The sequence below is a fragment of the Camelus bactrianus genome, chromosome 7 (genome assembly GCF_048773025.1).
Source record: "Camelus bactrianus isolate YW-2024 breed Bactrian camel chromosome 7, ASM4877302v1, whole genome shotgun sequence".
Lineage (NCBI taxonomy): Eukaryota > Metazoa > Chordata > Mammalia > Artiodactyla > Camelidae > Camelus > Camelus bactrianus.
This window is the reverse complement of record NC_133545.1, coordinates 26,419,407-26,440,868: the sequence shown is the minus strand read 5'-3', so window position 1 is coordinate 26,440,868 and position 21,462 is coordinate 26,419,407. Positions and strand designations below refer to the sequence as shown.

The window sequence follows — 21,462 nt, the reverse complement described above, 5'->3', positions numbered from 1 at the left end:
CAAGAGGTTTTTTTTATGTGATCACTTTTTAAGAGATATTTAAATACACCTTACATGTATAAGGGGCTATACATTTTCGAAAGCTTTTATTTCACTGTTGGGGTCTCCTTTGATCCTTACAACGGCAGGAAATTTGCAGATAAGGAAAGTAAAGTGCACATAGTGGAGCTTAAGTGGTGTCAGCAGATGATGAATGCAGGGTAGGGGTGGGAAGCGGAGCGGAGACCCAGGATTCAGAAGGCCTTGCATTGGCTGTTGCTGGCAAAGCTTCGAACATAGATTCAGAATCTCTGGCATCCATGAACATGCTTGGTGGGTTGTATGATGCTTAGGTATCGATATTGTTGTCATGACCCCAGTGTTCTTTCCTTTCTGTTACGTTGCCTTTGCAGGGACTTCCTATTTTAAGACTGAATTGCTGAATTAACTCCTTGTTTTGGCATTAGGGGACAGAGACTTGCTATTAATTTAACATTTTTCAAGAGAACAAGGTCTCTCCTTGTCCTCTGCTTGGTGTTTCATAATTGGGAATTGTCAACTCTATATTTTCTTCATTACGGATGTCCTTGAACTATTGCCGACACTGTGATAAGATTCAGGGGGTTGGGGAGACGTTACTCCAAGACCAGCAAATGCGATCAGGGCTTGAGGACGGAAAGCAAATAACTTCTTCCTCCTCTGAAGCTCTGTGTGCTCTAAGTGTCTGGTTAAGAGAAGACTAAGGAGGGGGAAGGATTGTGGAGAAAGAGGAAAGCAGAAGGAAGAAGAGACGAAAGAGAGACCTTCAGAGTGGTTTTTATTTGATCCGGAATAGAAAGTAAAACTCATTTGTGCCAAAAGAAAAAGCAATGTGCGTTCTCTCCTGATCTCATTGAAAGCTTTATCTTATTCTGGACGCTATCTTGAAGGAAGCTATCATGACCTCCATCTCCCAGCTAGTCCTGTGTTTTTGTAATCTCAGCTGGGTTTTGTTATGTCTGTAAAGTCACAGCAAATAGTAAACGGATGGCCCACAGCTGTGCATCGTGGGTGGCACTCCAAGGAGTCTTGAAGTCGTTGGAGAAACAGCCTCCAGAGGAGGCTGAAAAAGATGCTTAATATGACTTTCAGAGCAGCTAGGAAAGAAAAAACGGAAAACTTGGGAGAAGCAGAGAAGGGGATATAAATTCCTCCATGCTGGCTGAAATGGGCAAGCACGTTGGTGGAGGGTGGTACGCTCGGCTGCCGGCCACTGCCGGGGACGGGCAACACAGCGGGAGACGGCAGAGGGGGACTTGGGGAGAAACCCCTTTTCTTGTGCTCTTGGTTAGTTTTTCATTTCTCCCTGTTTCCAAGATTCCTGCTTCGTATGAGGGTTGGCCTGGGGAAGGAGTGAGCAGCACCCAGTTGAAGCTACGCCCAGCATGACTATTTGCTGGAGTCTGAAGAGCTGAGACGTGGCTTCTTTCTTCTTTCTTTCTTTCTTTTCTTCCTTCCTTCCTTCCTTTCTTTCTTTTCTTTTTTCTTCTCCTTCTGCTCCTCCTCCCCCTCCTCCTCCTCCTCATCTTCTTCTTTTTTTTTTTTTTTAACTGTTCTGCAAGTTGCTCTCCTCCGGTAGCTCCTCTTCTCCCTCCTCCGGTTACGTAAGCTCTGTACTGTGCACCTCTTTTAGAAAAGCACCCTGTGGTTCTGAGTTGTGCGGGAGGAGGGTGGCATTAAACAGAGATGACCCAGGTGTTCTCTGGGTTCACCATCACGTCTATGCTTCATATTTTGTACATGGGATGGGAAGTCTTTTCTGATAAGCAAAAACCATAATATATCTCAAGTCTCAGTGTTACAGATGTTCCCAGTGCACCAGGGGAGCTTGATGTTCTTTCTCATGAAATATTTTCCAGCTTAGGACGGCTGGGTCAGGCTCTGCCCTGCCCTTCTCTTGATTTCCTCTTTTGTGCCGGCCTCTCTTCTTCCAATGTGTCAGGCTAACAGACGCCCTGTTCAGTATCTTCACAGCAAATCCTTTCCTTTGACTTTTCTCCCCACTTCTGGGATGTTCTCATCCTCTGTTCCTTACCTCTCCCTCCCTCATGCTCTGAGGTTCCACTGTCTGGCCTCATTGGCGCAGGGCACTTACTGCCCGACCTTCATGCTGCCCACTGTGTGCCATTAGATGCCTCCTTAGGACAGTTCTCAGGTCTCCTTCTTGGAGCCTTGTCGTCCAGGTCACTGAATGCTTCCATTTAAACAAACAAGCTTATTCTCTGCATCGTGGGAATAATGACATATAGTTCTTAGGGAATCCTGTGATTTAGGTAGTAAAAGATTGGTTCTTTGAAACTTGATCAGGGTACCATCCATCCAGAAAACAAACTCAAACGAGAAAACATCCTCCCTCTATCTCTCTGTAGTGAGTCTAGTTTTCCTCAACCACTTCCTCCCTGCTATGGCTTTTAGTAAAAGGAATCGAAGTTCATCAAAGTTGTCCCCAGGTGCAAAGACCAGCATAAAGTTACCAGCTGTTAAATTCTCCACCACTTACTTTGGTTTCCTACGGGCTACTTAGCATGACAATGTCATGTTGCATCACCTCTACTTTCATCCTCATTCCCAGTTATTTCTTGTTGCCTACCTGACCGTGTTTACCATTCACGATACAAAGTGCCTGTTCTGCCGATCCTCAAGGACTTCTGTTGTAACACCTCTTCCCATCTTTTCACTCCATCTAAGAATTACCTGTCTTCTCTCATTTTCTTTCATGTGCAAAATTTGTAACACACAGGAGCCTAGAACCATGCCTGACACATAGAATGTGCTCAAAAATATTAAATGGGTAAATGAAGAAATGAATGAATAAACATTAAGAAAGAGCCAGCGGGAGAAAAAGGAGAGGGGATATTAAGGATCCAGGAGAAGGAATTGAAAGGAAAAAGTTCTCAGGGATTTGACGATGGAAGTTGGGAGAGGGGTTATTGTCTAGGCGGAGGGGGAGTGTAGAGTCTGGAGAATAAGCAGTGATTAGTCTTCAGTAAGAAGAGGACAGGTTTCTTCCATGGAAATCAGAAGGAAAGAGGAAATGTTAGTTGTGCTGATAGGCGCTAGGTTTGCCGAAACAGACGCTGTGTAACTCAGTGTGTTTCCTTTTTTTTCTTTTTCAGTTTAATTAGGTAGAATTATTACAGTTCAACTGCATGTACACATTATATTGCGTGTAAATATGTATACACAGTACACTGTACTTTTTTTTTTAGTTTACATAGATGTACTGATTATTGTTTCTAAGAACAGATTAGAGCTTTAGCATTTTAAACTTACATAGATATCAAAGGAATAAAGCCAACTACAAAATAAGAATGAACAGAATGTGGTAATCCAATCATAAAGGACAGTCAGATGTGCTTACACATATTCAAGAAATCAAGCATCTTAGTTATAAGTAAGAAGTAGTTCATTTGTGTCCTTATTATTACTGTTATTGTTTTTTAGATTCTTTTCCTTCTAAGATGGCTGATTTCCTCTGCCACGGGGAGGCAGTTATCTGAAGAGCAGGAGGTAGCTGGAGAGTGGACACGTTTGTCACTTTGGAGAATGTGAGAGAGAACTGACCAAGGAAACACAGTGGGGTGGTCTGGGGAGCATGAAGACTGAATTGGCTTTGCCAGCCAGGATCTGGCCAGCTGGCCTCTCTCCTTCAGCAGCTCTCAGCAGCCCCAGCCCTGGGGCAGGTCAGGCAGGCGGTGGAGGTCTTGCTTCCTCGGGTCTCTCAGCTCAGAGTTGCGACAGCAGCCTCTTCCTGCAGATTTACCTGGCATGTCGTAATTCATTCGAATGAGGTGCTTACGTCTGCTTTCCACGATGGGCTGTCAGCTCTGAGAGGGCGGGACTTGCTCAGTGCTGTAGCCCCAGCTCTTCCATGCTTAAGGTGTTGCCGTATGATCGTGATGCATGTACAGGGATCAAGGGAATTTGACACATTGGGTAGAGAGTATCGGGCCCTGGAATCTGAGAGGGAAGGTGAAAAGGAGGCTAGTAGAAAGTCGACATTGGGGGGAAGACTAGTGGTTGAAGAACCGCTGTAGTAAGAATAAATATAAAGAGCTGGAAGTATGTGAATGTGATCAGCGAATGGAGTGTCTCATTTTATAATTCCAGAGATGGGGCTGTTTGGGGGACCACAGAGATCAAGATTTAGCCATTGGAGTGGGTGGTCACAGTGAAGTGGAGGAGACAGTCATTAGAGATGAGGAGGTCATGGATATTTTAGGATTTGAGATGCAGATGTCGAAGCCTCCACTGAGACTTCCTAGTGGGTTTTTTCACCTGATAGTAAGTAAAACAGTGAAAGGGTGTGCAAATATTTACAAGTAATGCACTCATCCTTTTCATTTTTGCATTGATTCATTTGCTCATCCATCCTTCCATTCACTCCATTTAGAACCTGCCAGGTTGTACAACAGTGTGTACAACAGAGACCAGAGAGACAAGTCTAGGTCCTCATGAAACATGTAGAGTTGCAGGACAGGCAGGCAGTAAACAAGTAATATACAACTATAAATTGTGAAGGGTGCCAAAGGGAAGTGAGACTGAGCAACAGGTGAAGATGGGTTTTGCCAATAGCTGTTTAAGTGGGTGCCATTTCATCAAAGCTATATTGCAGGTACATTTTTTAATACTGAAACTTTATGGCTTTTGTTTCTGTCTTATTTGTTTAGAACCTACATAGAGACAGAGATGAGTAAACTTGCCTTACTTTGGATGTTGGGATAGCCCCCAGGTACAGTTTGGGGGTGCAGTCAGAAGGTGCTGGGTATCATGGAGTAGTTCTGAAAAATGTGTGGTCATTCCATGGTGGGCTCCAGGTTCAGCTGAGTCAGCTGTGAGATGAAGGCAGAGGGTCACTATAGGTTTGTCTAGGGAGGGAACATTCTCCAAGGCTCCACTTACACATCCAGGGAACTCGTAGTTCCTAAGCTACCCTACAATTATAAATATTGTTTATGTAGAAAATGGATAGGGTATGCATCCTAGAAAGTGCCACCCATTTTATTTCTTGAATTCTCTAAAATAAGTGTACATTTTGCCAATGGGTGAAAAAAAAAAACTCTATTCTTACAGTGGAAAAATTAAAATGTAATTCACCTTGATCCACTCAGTATTTCTAAAATGCCAAAAAATCCAGACAGCATGGCAATTTGGCTTTTAGTTATATATGACACACATCCGAGGCCTACTATATGATTTGTACTTGAGCATCAAGAAATGTCATAAATACATGGCTACTTGAATAAATCCAGAAAAAAAATCTCTCTGTCATACGGAAAAAAAAAACCCAAGTTTTATTTTTCATCTCTACTATATTTCCAAGAGCTGTATTTCTTGCTTTTTTGGTAAGTCTCAGTGAAGACTTTTGAATAGTAACTAAGAAATATAGTGCCTTTATATGATAGCTCTTCATTAAATTCTTTTTACTGTAAATTCATTACTTTTCTCAAACACTTTTGTCATTCTTGCCACTGTTCAAAATTGTACTGAAACGATTTTTTTAAACTGAAGGGTAGTCAGTTACGATGTGTCGGTCTCTGGTGCAAAGCATAATGTCCCAGTCATGCATATTCATACATATATTCATTTTCACTAAAGGTTATTACAAGATCCCAAACATTGTTCCCTATGTGAAACAAATTTCTTAATACAAATTTTCCCTTCTTTCTATCCCAATAGCCCATGGTCGTATTTACAAAAAAGACTTCCACATAGTGAAAAAAAAAAGATGATTGTATTCATTCATTCAAAGAATATTTATTGTGTGCCCATTAGGTGCCAAATATTAATTCTTACATTGGGGAAACAGAAGTGAACAAAACAGACAAAAATACGTGCTTTAATTTACTTTCTTTTATGGTGCAAGGAAAATAAACATAATAAATAAATCATATTTTTCACCTTACGAGGTGATAAGTCCTACTGAGAAAAATATATATCAGGATATGCAGAAGCATATAGTTAATTGTAGAAATGCTTTTTATGACAGAAACCAAACTATTGGTCTCTTAAAGAATTTGTAATATAAGAACAGAGTTAACAATATGATATTGAGTTGTTTTCCATTTTATTCAGATATATTTAACATTATTTATTGGTGGGATGCTGTGTTGGACACTTTCATATAGAAAATTCATTTAATTCCCCATACAGTCTCACGAAGTAGGCTTCGTCACTTCAGCTCTACAGATGAGAAAGCCCCGATGTGAGGAGTTACGTGACTCTCCCCACAGTGGACGCGGTGAGCAAACGGCAGAGCCAGAATCCAACTCCAAACTTTTGATTCCCAGTCCTCCTGGGTTCTTCTGCTGCCTTGTTGCATCTAACCCTCCGACTACTTTATTACCACCCTTTATCCTGAGAGGGCATAAAGGTTTCAGATTTTGAAGTCCTTCCCATAAAGATAATAAGTGTTCCGTTATAAAACAACTTTCATGTAGTCTAGCGAAGTGACTTCTGCGGGAAAATTTCAGACCTGTCCAGAAGGAGGGAGACGGGGCAGTGACTCTGGGGCTCAGAGTGTCAGCGTCCCTCATTTTTCCCCCAAATTCTCCTTGGCAAGACCCACAAGTATCAAGTTCAGTCGTAGTGGTGGCCAGGTTAAATGTATTCTTCCGCTAAAAAGATACCCTCAAAATTGCAGGAGTAATCAGGAGCTCTCATTTCCAAAAGGGCTGCTCCGGGCATTGGATAATCCCGCATTTGCTGGTGCGGTTGACATAATTGTGTTTCACATGCGCAGGGTGTGCACCTGTTGTCGGATCGGCTGAAACTGTTCTCGCCCCTTGGTATTGGGTCATTCTGCTGATACAGTGTGTTATAAATATTACAAGGACAGGGGCAGTTTGTGTTACAGGGGAATACAACGTTATCTGACGGACAAGCTTATTTCCTATTTATTCTCTGTAGTCTGAGACATGAGTTGAAATTTCAGTTTGTGATAAAGGTTATTACAAAATACGGCCAGCAATTAATACTCTATTTAGAATATGCTGTCTATAAGATTTGCTGGTAAGAGCTACATGGCTCTTACTTAAACTGATCCTGGTTGGGGTGCGGGGCAAGAGAGGGATGGTATCTTTTAAAATAATAATAACTCAGAGTTTGAAAATACACTCTGCTCCTGTGAAATCACTGCTGTGCTGGAGCCAGCTGTAACTGAGAGGAGCATCCTGTGATTACGAAAGAAAATAATGTGAGAAGGGAATTCTGGGCTCTGTGCATTTTGCTTGAGTGACACTGATATATTTGGAAGCATCTGTCTTCCCCTTTTACCTAGACGCATGTTTGTTTATTTTGGCCTCTTGTGGGCTACTGGGTCCCTCTAACTCCTGAGTCCAAAGGCTCACCCCGGGTTTGCTTTCAAATACTCCTTCTTGAAAGTTTATCATTACAAACAATTACAATGTTTGCTGGGGAATTATGTCCCAATTTGCAGTTAAATTCTTGAGTTTACTAGTTTCATTATCAATAAAATGTGATATCCTTTAACAAGGGACGATATCTGATCATGTTTTCCCAAAGTTCCACCCACAGAAGGTGTGACTAGCTGGTGTTAGCTTCCTCTCTATTGTATTCACCACACACGTATGCAGCAGCTATGTTAGCATGTGCCTGGCAGAGCTCAGACTCAGAAATGCATTTCCTGACTCTTTGCTCTTTTTGACATATTATTATTTTAAAAACACTTATATAGATAGGACTTTCTATGTGCCAGGCACAGTTCTAAGCCCTTTACAGATATTAACTCCTTAATCCTTATGGCAGCCTTAGGAGGAAGGTATTGTCCAAGGTCACACAATTAGGGCTGGTGGAACCAAGGGATTCAAACCCTGCAGCCTGGCCCTGCACTACGCTATGCATTGTCTCTTAATTTTCAGATAGCAATAATTTGTATGCAATGAAAAATAAGATACGGTTCCTGCTCGCAAAAGGTTTACAAGCTCAATCTATTCCTTCTTTCTTTCCATACATATGTTCAAAGATCTTGACAGCTCTTTAATTTACTAGATATCTTCATTTATGAAGTATGTCCGATGTGTACGAGAGACACACAGACAGCACATGCTGCCTGTTAAGGAGCTCGCTTTAGGAAGAGATGCAATTTCATAAGTGCCGATGGATGGTTGTACTTCAATTAAAATTTTCCCAAGAGGTCATGTTTGATTTGGAGTTTGCTGAACAGACAGATGGAGAGAGAGGTAGGAATTGTTGGTGCAAGGCACCATGGAGTGCTCTGAAGGAGTGAGTGGGACCGGGATGGAAATGATTAAGAGTGTGACATGACTCAGAAGGAAGATCGGGTCTAAGTTCAAATGGCCTGCATTCCCTGATAAAAGGTGGAATTGATTCTATCAGTAATGAGATATAATGAAGAAATTTAAGGAAAGGAATACGTGGCATACAATGGGTTTGAGATCTATGAAATGGACAATTTAATTCAGAGCTGCCACTAAAAGTGAGGTGGAGTCCCAATTTCTTTTTTTTTTTTAACTTTTCCCACTCATCTTCCTCCTCTAGCTCCTTTGTCTCCTCTTCTTTGGCCTCTCCTGATTTTTGGTCCTAACCCCCACCCAATCTTAACACTCCTTCCGGTAGTAAAAATGTCTGTTTTATCAAGGTTTAACACAAGTTGTTAGGAAAACACACAGTATCTCCTAATACTTTCCATTAGTATTAAGCCCCCCATTAAGCCATATAATGAATTTAAATGTCAGCATTCTTTCTCCTTGCCGATTCAAAACTTCTCTTGTGTTAATGATATTTCAAACATCAATGTGAGAAAGAATATTCATTTGGAGGAGCAATAAACCATGGAAGGAAGAACCTAAAATGATGCTTCTCCAGTGATACCCTCCTCTTCTCACAGGAGAACCCATCCTGCCTCACTGAGATGCATTCAAACTCGCTGCATCCTAATGGAGAGAGACAGCAGCAGTGTGTCTCCCCAGAGCTCTGGGACTGCTTCTCAGGTTGGCTCCCTGAACGTGGCTTCTGGTACAAAATCCATCCTCCCTGAGTCTGTCTCCACTGCTGTGTTTACCAAAAAGAGCTGTTAACAGATAATGCAGCTGGAACTACTTTAGAAAAGCATGTTGCAGATGAAAAGCAGGGTTATTCATTTGTATTTTCAGCTAGAGTCGAGCTCTGTATTTCTAGGCCACTGTATTCCTCCAGGAACTCTATATTCGAATGGCCCTGAAATTGCCACCTTTCTGTAATGTGAGAAAAACACAGTTTGCCTTCAGTTCTTGTGGGTGAGGTTGCCGTTGTCCTTGTCAGCCTCTCAGAGAATCTTTCATTTCTAGAGAAAAACTTAAAAGACAGCTCTCTGCATGGCCCCTGATTTGCACGAATGGTCTCCTTCAAGGGAAATGTTCTTTTTTTCCCTCTTGAATTTTTATGCCTTCTTTCCTTCTGTAGATCGAAGAATCAGTTGAGACCCACTTTGGCAGCCGTGGCAGAAGGGCCTTACTCTACGGGCCTCCTTCCTACAGCAAAAAGGAACTTCAGCTCCACCAGCGCGTTCTCACTCAGCATCGCTATCAGGTTGTCATCGCTGAAGGAAGGCTCGGTGCTGACCTTGGGCTGGAGCTCCTGGGAAAAGGTCAGACTGAGAAGTAATTAAGCCACTTACTATATAATGTTAAATACTTTCTGGAAAGCGCTACTCTCTTCCTCTAAAAAAATTCACAAGAGCAAATTTTTTATCCATGATCAGCTTTCTTGCATCATAGGAAACTTGGCTCCTTTTCTGCTTCCTCTCAGTTCTCCTTTAGCTGCATTTCTTTCTTCCTAAAATTATTTTGTTTATATTTTTGTAGCATTTTGGAGTTACATAGTTCATCTTTAAACGCTACATAAAAAATGTTTATGTTTATGAGCCTGAATATGCGTTCTGCCCAGCACCAAACTGCTCCATATTTTACGAAAATTGCCACTTCATCTGATGGCAAGGAGAATGTGCTGGAAATTGTTTCAAGAAGCCAGCTTAAATGTGATTCACAGATTGTCTCTAACTGTGAAAGAAGTATGGATATTTATCTCACATGCCATTACTAGTCAAGGACTTTTATTTCTATCATTTGAAGTGAAAAATAAGAGAAAGTTTTTAAAGAAGTTATTTGAAAAGAAAGTTGAGTAGATGATGAGGGTCAAAAAGGGCAATAATGTTAAGAGGTGGCATTTCTTGAGCCACTAACCGTGTGACATGTTATATTCTGTATTCATGCCTCATTTAATCCTCACTGAAGCCCCCTGAGTACCCTGAGATGAGGACATATTAATCCCTCCCCCGATTCCAGAAGAGGAAACTGAAGCTTGACGAGGTGAAGTGACTCACCTTATACCTTCAACCTGGGGGATGGAAGGGCAGGGTTTGAACCCCTGTGTCCCCGCCCTCACTTCTGTGCTTGCCCTCTTCACCTCCTCGTTACCCACTCCCTGTTTGGACCCCTTATCCTGCACCAATCTGTCATGATTAGAACTACCAGGATGTGGAGCTCTCATTCCGCATGAACCAATCTGATTTTTCTCTTTATGATGACACAGTGTATCTGTTTTCTTATGTATCAAAAGGGAGGGGAGGAAAAGCTGATTTGAAATAACTGCTAATCTCCAGGGTGGTTTCCTTTGGGAGAAAGCCATCAGATCCTGGTGCCACAGTAACCTTCATTTCTCGTTTCACTTTCAACCATCTTGCCATCCACATAGTGCTTGTTCTTCAGTTGGGTTCCCCCTTTGCTCTTTAAAGTGATAGTTTATAGATCAACTACACTCCAATAAAAAACAGAATTAAAAAAATAAAAAGATAATAAAGGAAAGTATCTTAAAGAGAGGGAAGAATTTCTTAAGACAAAAAAGGATCAACCATAAAAGAAACAATTGATAAACTTGACCGTATTAAAAATCAAGAATTTCTGTCCATCGAAGACAACCTAGGGTGAAGAGGAAAGCCATAGAGTGGGAGAAGCTATTTATGTTACATGCTACTTACAAAAGACTGGTGTCCAGAAAACCACTAGTACCCATAGTCACACCAGAATACGAAGCTAACACATGTTATGACCCAGCAAGTCTACTCCTCAATACCAACAGAAACCCACGGGCACCAGGAGATGTGGACAAGAATGCCCATGGCAGCATGAGCCAATGTATGGCAATGATCCAAATCTTCATAAATAGTAGAAGGGATAAGCAGTGCTGTTCCCACAGGACAGAGTGCCATTTGATGCTAATGAACTAACTACAGCTAAATGCAACAACACGGAGTAATCTCACACATCTAATGTTGAGCAAAAGAAACAAGATGGAAAAAGTTATAGGGTATGACTCTATTCTTATGAAGTTGAAAAATAAAGGCAAAACTGAAATGTACAGTCTAATGGTTTTAGAACCTAAATATTGCTAATTAAAAAATCAGGATCACGGAAGGCAGCGTGGTGGTTACGGACAGGGTTCTGCGTGGGGAGGGCATGCGGGACTCTTCCAGGGTGCTGGCCATGCTCTTTTCCTTGGTCTAGGTCAGGGCTCAGCAAACTTTACGTGAAGGGCTAGACAGTGATTATTTTAGGCTTTGTGGGCCATATGGTTTTTGTCAGAACTACTCAACTCTGCCGTTATAACCTGAAAGCGTTAGACAGAGACAGTACATGAAGGAAGGGCATAGATGTGGTCTAATAAAACTCCATGAACAAAAAAAGGCCAGAAAAAAAAGAAGTGCCAGTTTATGCTGGTCAGTGAAAGGCGCTGGGGACATTTAGCCACGATCACCCTTCACCATATTCACCTTTGCCATGTTGGCAGGTGAGTTGTAAGCTACTTAGCTAGCAAAGCTCCCAGGGAAGAGAGCCCCAAAAGAGTCACTCTGATGAAAAGAAAGGACTTCAAATGTGCAGAGTACAGCCATTTGGACAGATCTCCAGGAAGGCCATTTGCTGGTCCCTGCCCCAGGAGAGAAGTATGGAAATCTAGAGCCCTGGGCTTCTGGAAGCAAATAAGAAAAACAAGTTGAGGGAAGTTGAAAGGTCTGGAATACCAAAGAAGCTGGAAACAAAGTTTACACACCTCAGTGTGGTTGGTTCTATTAAGAAGAACCAATCTAAAGTTCTGGAACATCCATAAATGATACTGTCAGAAATCTGTTTATCAGAATAGCCACCAATGTTAAGGAAAAATATAAAAGATCCAGCCTTCCTCTCATCCCATGAAATATTTCAGCCCATTGCTGAACCGCGTGATTGACTGTATAACCATGGCAGGAGCGCCATGTCAGCTGTGCTCCAGAAGTCCCGCAAAGCATCGGCCCTGCTCACACCCAAGTATTGTCTGAAACTCCCATGCTCCTCTGCCTCCTGCGTGCTGCTGCTGTGTATGGGCACAGCATGTATTATCTGTGCATTTCCATTTCCATTTCAATTATTTTCTCCAGTTGCAAAACAAAGAACAGGTCTCTTCTCTCCCTTGATATTCTTGTCCTTGGGTCAGTGTTACAAGAAAAAGGAGGATTACTTTGCAGCTTCCAAATATCAAGAAAGTGCAAAGACAGCCTGGAGGCAATAGAATCTGGCAGCCAAAGGAGGCGCAAGGCTGAGTGGCACACGATAACGAGACGGTGTCACCAGAGTTTGTCAGTGTAAATACTGATTCTGCGCCCTTTCCCCACGTTCCCTCAGCTTTTAAAACATCCACTGCCTAACTCTTTCTTGCTGTTCTTTTACTCTGTATAATAAGGTATTATTCCTGGATAAGCCTCAAGAAAGGGTAGCAGTTTCACAAGGATGGGAAATTGATTTTCAGCTTTTCATTTGATTTGTAGTTTTCACTGTGAGAGCAATGTGCGTTGAATACCTGAGCTAAAGAAGTTCTGTGACCATAATCTAATGTGTCCCTGATGATTTAACCTACAGAAAAAAAGCTACCTTTAAAAAAAATTGCAGCTTATTTTCTACGGCCACAAATTTAACCTACAAATTATGTTTGAATTGAAGCATTTACTATCAACAATTATTTTCTAGTGATTTGATTCTTGTAAAGTTTGTTTTTCTTTAGTTGTGTATATTCACCTCCTGTATGTACAGGAGCAGAAAGCAGGGCTCTGTTGGGCACATTTAAACCTAATCCGCACCCCACCATGTTGAGCAGCTTGGGGGCAGTGGAAGCAATTTAGAATGACCTGGAGACCTACCCCACCTACCTTTCACTTTACCATTGCAGTTTCTGCTATTTGCTATCCTGAAATTTGAAAGTATTACATTAAAACAAAATAGGTTATTTCCACAAAAGTTATTAAGTATCCAGGTGCAGACTTGACACGTTTATAAAAATCCATTCTTGGTCACAGGAAAATAAATATAAAAATGCATTTTCCCTAGTCTACCCATCTATTCCACCTGCTTTCCTCTCCTTCGGGGGTACTGGGGAGGTACTGGGGATTGAACCCAGGGCCTCCTGCATGCTAAGGATGCACTCTACCACTGAGCTATGCCCTCCCCCCACCTCTCCTCTTTCAGCTTGATCCCTGTCACTTCTGCTGACCTCTTTTTGTGCCTTCCTTTGACGCACAGGTGGCCTTTTCCAGTGTGGGGCCACTTTTCTTAACCTTTTCAGGCTGGAAATGGATAAAAATTAGAAAAAATAAAAGGGTGCAAGTCCAGGCTGGCAACATTCTATTGCTAAGTATAATCTATTCTTGCAGAGTAACCTCTGGGCTTTAGATTGTATTTAATTTTCCGACTACTTATTTATTAAGCATTTGTTGAAAGGAAAAGTAAACAGTCTTGGGTTGTAAATTAGAATGCGGGCATTATCTTTTTCCCCGGGTTAATTCCATTCGATAAAATAACAGAACTTGGTGTTCTATCCAGAAGGACTGTAAGGCTGTGGAAATTTGACCTTAAGCAAGTTAAGTTCTCTGAGTCCTGGTTCTCTTATCTATTGAAGGCAGTGATGATATTTACTTCATAAGAGTATGTAGTGAGAATTTAATCGCCTTGTCTACACCCGTGCGAGTTCCGGGAAGAGGCAAAGTCCAGCCAATATTTTTCTCATTCAGTGGGAGTGGGGCCCAGAAATTTGTATGTTAAAAACAGACACAGATAATTCTCATGTGCAGCCCAGTTTGGGAAGCATTGTGCTAAGGGATATACTATTGGTTTAAGGAATAGACATCCTTAGAGTTGATTTTAGGAATAAAACGATACAAAAGTCTGCTTGCCACTGCACTACTTCAGATTTCCTTGTATAGTTATTTACAAGCGGTTCAACATCAAGAGTGATTTTGAGAGAAGTAAGAGGACAGTTGTCTTTACATACTTACACCTACAAAACTTAGCAGATTGTAAAATTTACACATTTATGTCCTTCAATCTCTTGCTTTGGAAAAATGTATCTTACGTCCCTGCATTTGTAAGAACGTGTCATTTCTTAAAGGCAAAGACTGAAGGACCAACAAATTATTCCTTTTCCTAGTATCTAGATACCACTTAGTAAAGCAGTGCTTTAGAACATGGAATAGTACAGAGGCCTAAAGAAGGGGAGATGTTTTCCAAAAGTTCTTAATCTATTCCCATGGCAACATACAAGGAGGCTGGGATCCAAGAGCCTCTGATTCAATAGACACCATCACTGGGTCAGAATCATTTATGTATACTTGAAGGGTAAAGCATATTTAGCAATCATCTGTCCACTCCTGAGGACATCCTACACTTTCATATTAAATGTTTTATACAGTTCATGTGAAAAGCAAACGCCAACTGCTATCAAAGCTGCAGAATTAGAGTCACTCTTAGGGTTTCAGATTGCTCGTATTTTTGTAACTTGGGGGTTTTACGTGGAATGCTTTTTGAAGAAATATGAAAAACGAACAACCATATAGATTTCCTTGCCAGGGGTTGGCTAACTATGGCCCACTGGCCAAATCTGGCCCCATGTCTGTTTCTGTAAACAAAGTTTTATTGGAACACAGCCACACATTTGTTTTTGTGCCGTCTTTGGCTGTTTTTGTTTTACAACAGCAGAGTTGAATATTTGCAACAGGGACTATCTGGCTCTTAAGGCCTAAAATATTTATTGTTGAGCCCTTGACAGAAAGCGTTTGCTGACCCATGGATCTTAGACTAATTCTACGTTATTTGATCTCATACCGAGCTGATGGTTAAACTCTAGGACTGAGATAGTTTAGTTTTTTAACTTACGTCAAACCTCATTCAAAAAGGATCTGATGGTTTATAGTAAAACATGTAATAATAAGATTACTAAAATGGAATATAAAATTAGGGCTCACACTGGATATTCCTCTTAGTCACCATAATTTTGGCTTAATTTTGGCTTGAGCCGCCAAGTACCCAAAGCAACAAGGGAAAAAATAGAAGTTTTGCTCTCAGGAAGAAGGGAACGCTACAGTTCCTTCCCCTAATCTCCAACATGCCCAGATAGTATATTTAAAACAACTTTTCAAAAGGATTTTTAAGTTGACGACATTGAGTTATGTAATGGGTCAAGGGCCAGAGCAGCATTTGTGTTGCAAATGGTGTGGATGTCATATCTTGGTTCACATAGCAAACTTCCAACAGGAGCTGAGAGTGTAACATCACAGCATGGTCAAGGGAAAGCATTTCTAGGAAGGGCTAGGGTTAACACTGCAATAAATAGTATTTATCAATATTTGTATTGATATTGCACTTGATATATTGTGTTATGAAGATGATATTTTAAATAATGTTGCTTCGCACCTTTCCCCCAGTAATAAGGACACTGTGATTTACCCAACTGTGTTCTTGGGGTGCACTATTAAAAGATACAGTTAACAGAGCAAGAGACACAGATGACTACTTAATGTTGTAGAAATACATGAAGAAAAGAAAAAGAAAGCTTTCCTTCCCTGTTATAATTTAATAGATTTCTATCTTCGCATATTTTTATTGACATTCACCTGCGCTCTTAAAAATGTTCAACACATCCATGTATCATTTGCAGTTTAGTCTAATTTTGCAGGTTTGTTGATAATGGCTATTTACCAAGAGCCATTTTGTTTGTATTCAGAAGGAAGCCATAAGAAAGTTGAGATTTCAACTACCCATAAGTAAGGAGAGCTTAACTGCACACAAGAAAAATGCTTTCTTGGGGAGGTAGTAGACTGCGGTAATTAAAAAGATTAAGCTGTAGAGTAAGACTGAATCTAGCTTGGGGTCCCTGGTCTTACTTTTCAATCGTTACACTGCCCTGGGCAAGTTATTTTGCCTCCTAAAGCCCTAGTTTTCTCTTCTGCAACTGATTGTTTTCACATAGTTCCGAGAATGGCACATGGCAGGCGCTTGAAAAATGGGAGTTAATATTGTGACTGCTGTCAAGAACTAGATACAGAAAAGGGATGGTGAAGATTGCTTTGTAAGGAGGTGCATTTCACATGGGCTCCATAAGAAGCAGCAGGTGGGTGCTGCTACTGGATATTTCAGGTTAAATGAACTTGGTAAGTGTTTTCAAGTCTCCCTCTCAGCATAACATGTTTTCATTGAAAGATCAGGGTTGTAAACCCTCCTGAAATTTCAACACACAGTCTCTTGGATCATTCCATTTGGAAAAAAAAAAATTCACTTCTAAGAAAATCTGTAAACTCCTTAGGGTCAGGAACTGTGTCTGCTCTGCTCATCACTTAAAACCATGCCTTCCACATAGGGTACATGATAAATATTTATTGAATACATGAATGAAAGAAGATAAAATCGAACACCAATAGTTAAGCCCCTTAAAGTGTGAAATGCCTCAGATTTTCACGTTAAAACTTTCTTCATCAACCTTTCATTTTTATGTAACTTTACAGGAACACTGCTATTCTACTCATGTTCAAATCTGCTCTTATAACAAAAATAATGCAACCACGAGTGCAGTAGTAGACAAGGCGAATGCTTTATACATCAAATGATTCTCGACTGTTGACATTTTTAACGCTGTGTCCATTTTTCAGTCTTCTTTGGCTTTCAAGACGCCTCTGTCCCGTTTAGCAGTGTTAGCCTGTTGGTTTTGTGGGGAGGGCTGATGAATTTAGTTCGGAGCATACTCAGGTGCCTTGAGCTTTACATATGGATGTGTTTAGCAGAGACTGGTGGTCAGGGCAGGAGATGTAGATTTGTGGGTTATCTGCTTAGAGGTGATAATTGATTCACTGAAGGTTTAATATTCCATAAAACAATGGAACTCTCAGTGTTACTTAAAAATGCTTTCCAGTAAAGGACATGGAAATAATAATCATATAGCTTTTACTGGTCGTGAACATCGGCGAGCATTAAAGGTCAAAAGCCCCATCATGTCATTTAGGTCCTGTTTTGTGTCCTCTATCTTACGCTGTCTAGTTCTTTTCTTAGCCTAGTGTAAAATATTCACTTTTATGATCTTCTAATCCTTTGCTCTGGAAAAATCTATCATGTGAGCCAGGATTTTTACAACATATACTTCTCTAAAGAAAAAGAAAGAGGCGCCATCAAATTCTCTTTCATAACATCCAGGTACTATTTGGTAAATCATTGTTTTAGTTCATAGAATGAATAGTGGCCTAAGAGAGGATAAATATTTTCCAAAAGTTTTTAACTTGCTCCCAGGGTAGAGTCTAAGTAATATGTAGTTCAAGAGACTCTGACGCGGAGTGTATTTTATCGTTGGGTTGGAATTATTTATGCATACTTGGAGAGGGCATATTTCAACAGTTGCAGCAGAAACCAGAACTGTAGCAAGAACAAGAAAATAGATTGTTCCGATTGGAAAGACCATTTCTGGGAGGCTCTGCAAGCAGTTGGGCCAATATTTTTGTATTCCCACTGTTTAACGGGACGTTTGAGTACAAGATTTATTTGTAGTAACCCAAGAAGGCATAGCTAGGACCAGTTTAAGGATGAACATTGTATCAGAGTTATCCAGCAATGGGACAGCCCAACTCAAAGGGTAGGAAGTTTTGTTGGGATGGGAGCAGGTCAGGGATATTGCTCAGGGGTCGCTTTATTACTCGGGAGAATGAGTAAAGTCACCACCAAAGCATTTTTCAAAATCCGCAGTCCTGGGACGCACGGTAGCATTTATACACGCAGAATGAGAGAAAGCAAGACAAGATTTGAAACCTCTGACATTCTAGGATTCCTTTGCTTTAGTCTATGCTATTAGTCTCCTGTCCTCTGGGCAGAAGAGAAGAGTGGGAAGCAAAGAAGTGGAGAAACATGGATCTGGAGGCAAAATTGGAGGTTTATAGCATGTTTATAGCAGATACTTCTACCGATCATCTAAAATGTGAAAGCCTAAAGAACTTCTCATTCCTTCTCCCCTCCAGCCCCACACCAGCACCCCGCCGCTTTCCTGAGTTTAATAAGCACTATGACTGTTTAGCAGGAAGACAAAGGAGTAAAGGTCACATTTAAAAGGCACAGTGTGTTTTGCCTTGTTGGTATTTCGCCTGGAACACGCTTGACATACGTTTTTTATTAGGCAAGTAATAGGTTTGGGACGGTGTCAGAAGTGCTTCTGTGCCTTTAGTTAATCAAACTGGGAAAGAAAAGAAATTGAGTCAGAGAAGCGCAGAGGGCCATGCATTCTATTTTATTGTATTATGACACATGGTAATTGTGTGTTCGGGTTTATTGTTATTTTTCTCATTGCTGATAGAGTTCCTGATGTATTTACAACCAGACAGAATTTGTTCTTTAATTGGCACATGAGAGCTCAAGGAATGTTTATTTAACTTTAACTCAGTTGGGTTGTTTGTACTATAGGGACCTGAGTTCAATTTACTTTAGTTTCTGGGAAAACAAAAAACAAAAAACAAAAAAACACTTTCTTCTTTATGAAAGTTGAGTTTTGAGTGACCTCCCCATTCTGATGTTTCTTTTACCCTCCGCTGTGCAAAGAGAACAGAAAGCCACTGTCTCATTTTTACTCCAAAGAAACTAAACTACTTCCTTAAGTGGGTTAGTTCTTTCAACTGAAAATGGTAACCAGATGTTTACTGAAATCCCTAGCATTTCGCCTTCAATTCTAGCTTCCTTCTAATTGTTTGATCTTTTTAAGTTTCATAGAAACCAGATTGGGTATTTGAGTTTTCCATAGCTGGGACATGTTTAATACAGCTTTGAAGATACTTTCTCCGTACTGTTTCTTTAAATGTACTTCCTTCTGCTTTTATTTTTTAAAAAGATGCACCATTGAAATTTTTTGTGAGTTTTTATTTATTTTTTTACAAATAATTTATTGCAGGTCGTTTTTCTTTTCATACTTCTTTAGAATTGAAAAGACTGGTTGTTTTGTTTGTTTTGTTTTGTTTTGTTTTGTTTTGTTTTGTTTTTTAGAAATTAGACTTTTTTGTTTGGTTTTTCCACAGACTAAACTGTGCTTTGAATGACAGATTTAACTTGTAAAAACAAATATTCATATTATATTTAAGTGAAGAAAGACTCTAGGAAAGAAAACAAACTCCTTCATATGGGACCTTTCAAGTGACAGTGTGTGGATTAATTTAAGGGAGTTTAGAGACTCCAGATTTAGTATGTTTACTATGCTATGTATTATCAGATTTAGCTGCTTGAAATATTTTAGACCTTGTCCTCTGGGAGGAGTCCAGGAGGGTCTAATCATATTTTTAAGACTGTGTCCTAATTTTTGCACTGCTTTTACTTTATACTCTCAGTGTTAACAAATATTGTTGAGACCTTCCGAATAACTTCCTTTTTAGACTTGACTTTCCTCAGTTAATAACTATTTCCCTCTGGGTATTCTTCATGGTTTTTATCTTATTTTTAGCTAACGTTGCTTCCTGTTAACAACACATCTCTTCATGGATGTCCAAACTGCAGTTTGGGAAACAAAGACTTAAGAAAAGTATACATTTTTCCTTGTTAATCTCTCTCTAATTAACCCTCAATAATCAGACTTCCACCCCACCACACCCACCTTCCAAAATTGTCCTGTGAAAACTTACCAAAAAACTCCTTTTTGTTACAAAATCCATTCACTGTATTTATGATTGCATTATTTTGGTAAAGAGCAGCTCCAAGCATGAGTAGAATATACATTAAGCTTTAATGTAAATTCACTGAGCTCATTTCTCAAGTTCCTCAATCTCACTCTAGCAGTGTTTCCCAAACTTGGTGAAGTGTATGAACCAGTGGAATAAACACCTATCCTAGTGCAGCATGGGGGGCTACAGGGTCTGGAATTTTCTTACAAACTCATTTCTCTCTTGACACTTCCTTAGTTGTGCCCTTTCCTGTGTCTCCCACCTTTCTGACCCCTCCTTTTTCATATTCTTCCTCTGAATGTGAGCATTCTCCAAGACATTTATTCCGAGTCATCTTTCCCCCAACTCTGTCTTGATACTCCCTCAAGAGATTTTTCTACTCTACAGATTCAATAATCTCCTCTGGAGAACAAATTAGTGATTACCAAAGGCAGGAGCAGGGTGGTCGAAAGGTACAATCTCCAGTCATAAATAAGTTCTGGAAATGTAATGTATAGCATGGTGACTACAGTTAACAATACTGTGTTGTATATTTGAAAATTGCTAAGACAGTAGATTGTTTTACAGTAGATTGTAAAGGTTCTTGTTACCAGAAAGAAAAAAATGTAACTATGTGTGGTGATGGATGTTAACTAGACTTATTGTGGTGATCATTTCACAACACAGGTATAGAGAGAGAATCATTATGTTGTACCCCTGAAACTAGTATCATGTTTGATGCCAGTTATAGCTCAAAAAATCCCTCCGGGGCTATAACCTCTAAATAACGTTGAATCCTAACATCGCCAATAGGCAGAATTTTGAGAAAGCATCCATTTTCCAGGTACCTGATAGATGTTCTGATCTGTGTGTCCCAGGAGCTCAACATGTATGAATAATGGCTAATGGATCCTGCTTCCATCCTGTGGTTCTGGCCCTCCGTGTTTCCCTGACTAGTACTACCTTCGCTCAGCATCTTAGTCTCGAAAGCTCCTCCTCAGGTCCTTTCTCTCCTTCAGCCACAGCACACATCAGGCACCGAGCCCTGTGAAGTGTGCCTTCTCTCAGCCCTGACTCCAGCTCCTTACAGTTACTCTGCCTCCCTGGTGCTATCTCAGTGGCTATTAGACGCTCCTGAGTGCCGGTCTCTTCCTTCTCCAATACATCCTCACCACGGCTGCCACAGCTCTGCTCACATCACTTTCCTGTGTGGCGTCTTCAGTGACTTCTCATTTCCTCCTAAACAGAATGCAGATTTATTAGCCCTCCATTCAGAGTTTCCCCTGCCGTGTGTCGGGCACCTCTTCATCCCTGCTGTGTAGTAGGGCTCTCAGGTGTCCTCACACTTGAGTTACCCAGGGATGGAGAAATTAGAAAAGCAAATGCCCAGGCCCCACTTCATAAAATTATGTCAGAACTTTGGGGGGAGGGGGTTGGACCTGGGCATCACTATTTTGTAAAAGCTTCCTGGG

General features: G+C 40.7%; 1 protein-coding gene across 4 annotated transcripts in view; it reads left to right on the top strand.

Moving 5' to 3' along the window:
• Positions 1-21,462, top strand: part of CPED1 (cadherin like and PC-esterase domain containing 1) — a 250,328-nt gene that overhangs the window by 15,212 nt on the left and 213,654 nt on the right. For 3 of the 4 annotated variants that reach the window (XR_006722160.2, XM_045511114.2, XM_010947605.3), the window contains one exon: positions 9,442-9,625. The exons of the other annotated variant lie outside the window; for it this stretch is intronic. Coding sequence is in view for 2 of the 3 variants with exons in the window: in XM_045511114.2 (XP_045367070.2) it covers positions 9,442-9,625 (184 nt within the window). In the remaining variant the exon portion in view is untranslated. The remainder of the gene's footprint in view (positions 1-9,441; positions 9,626-21,462) is intronic. 4 annotated transcript variants of the gene reach the window in all.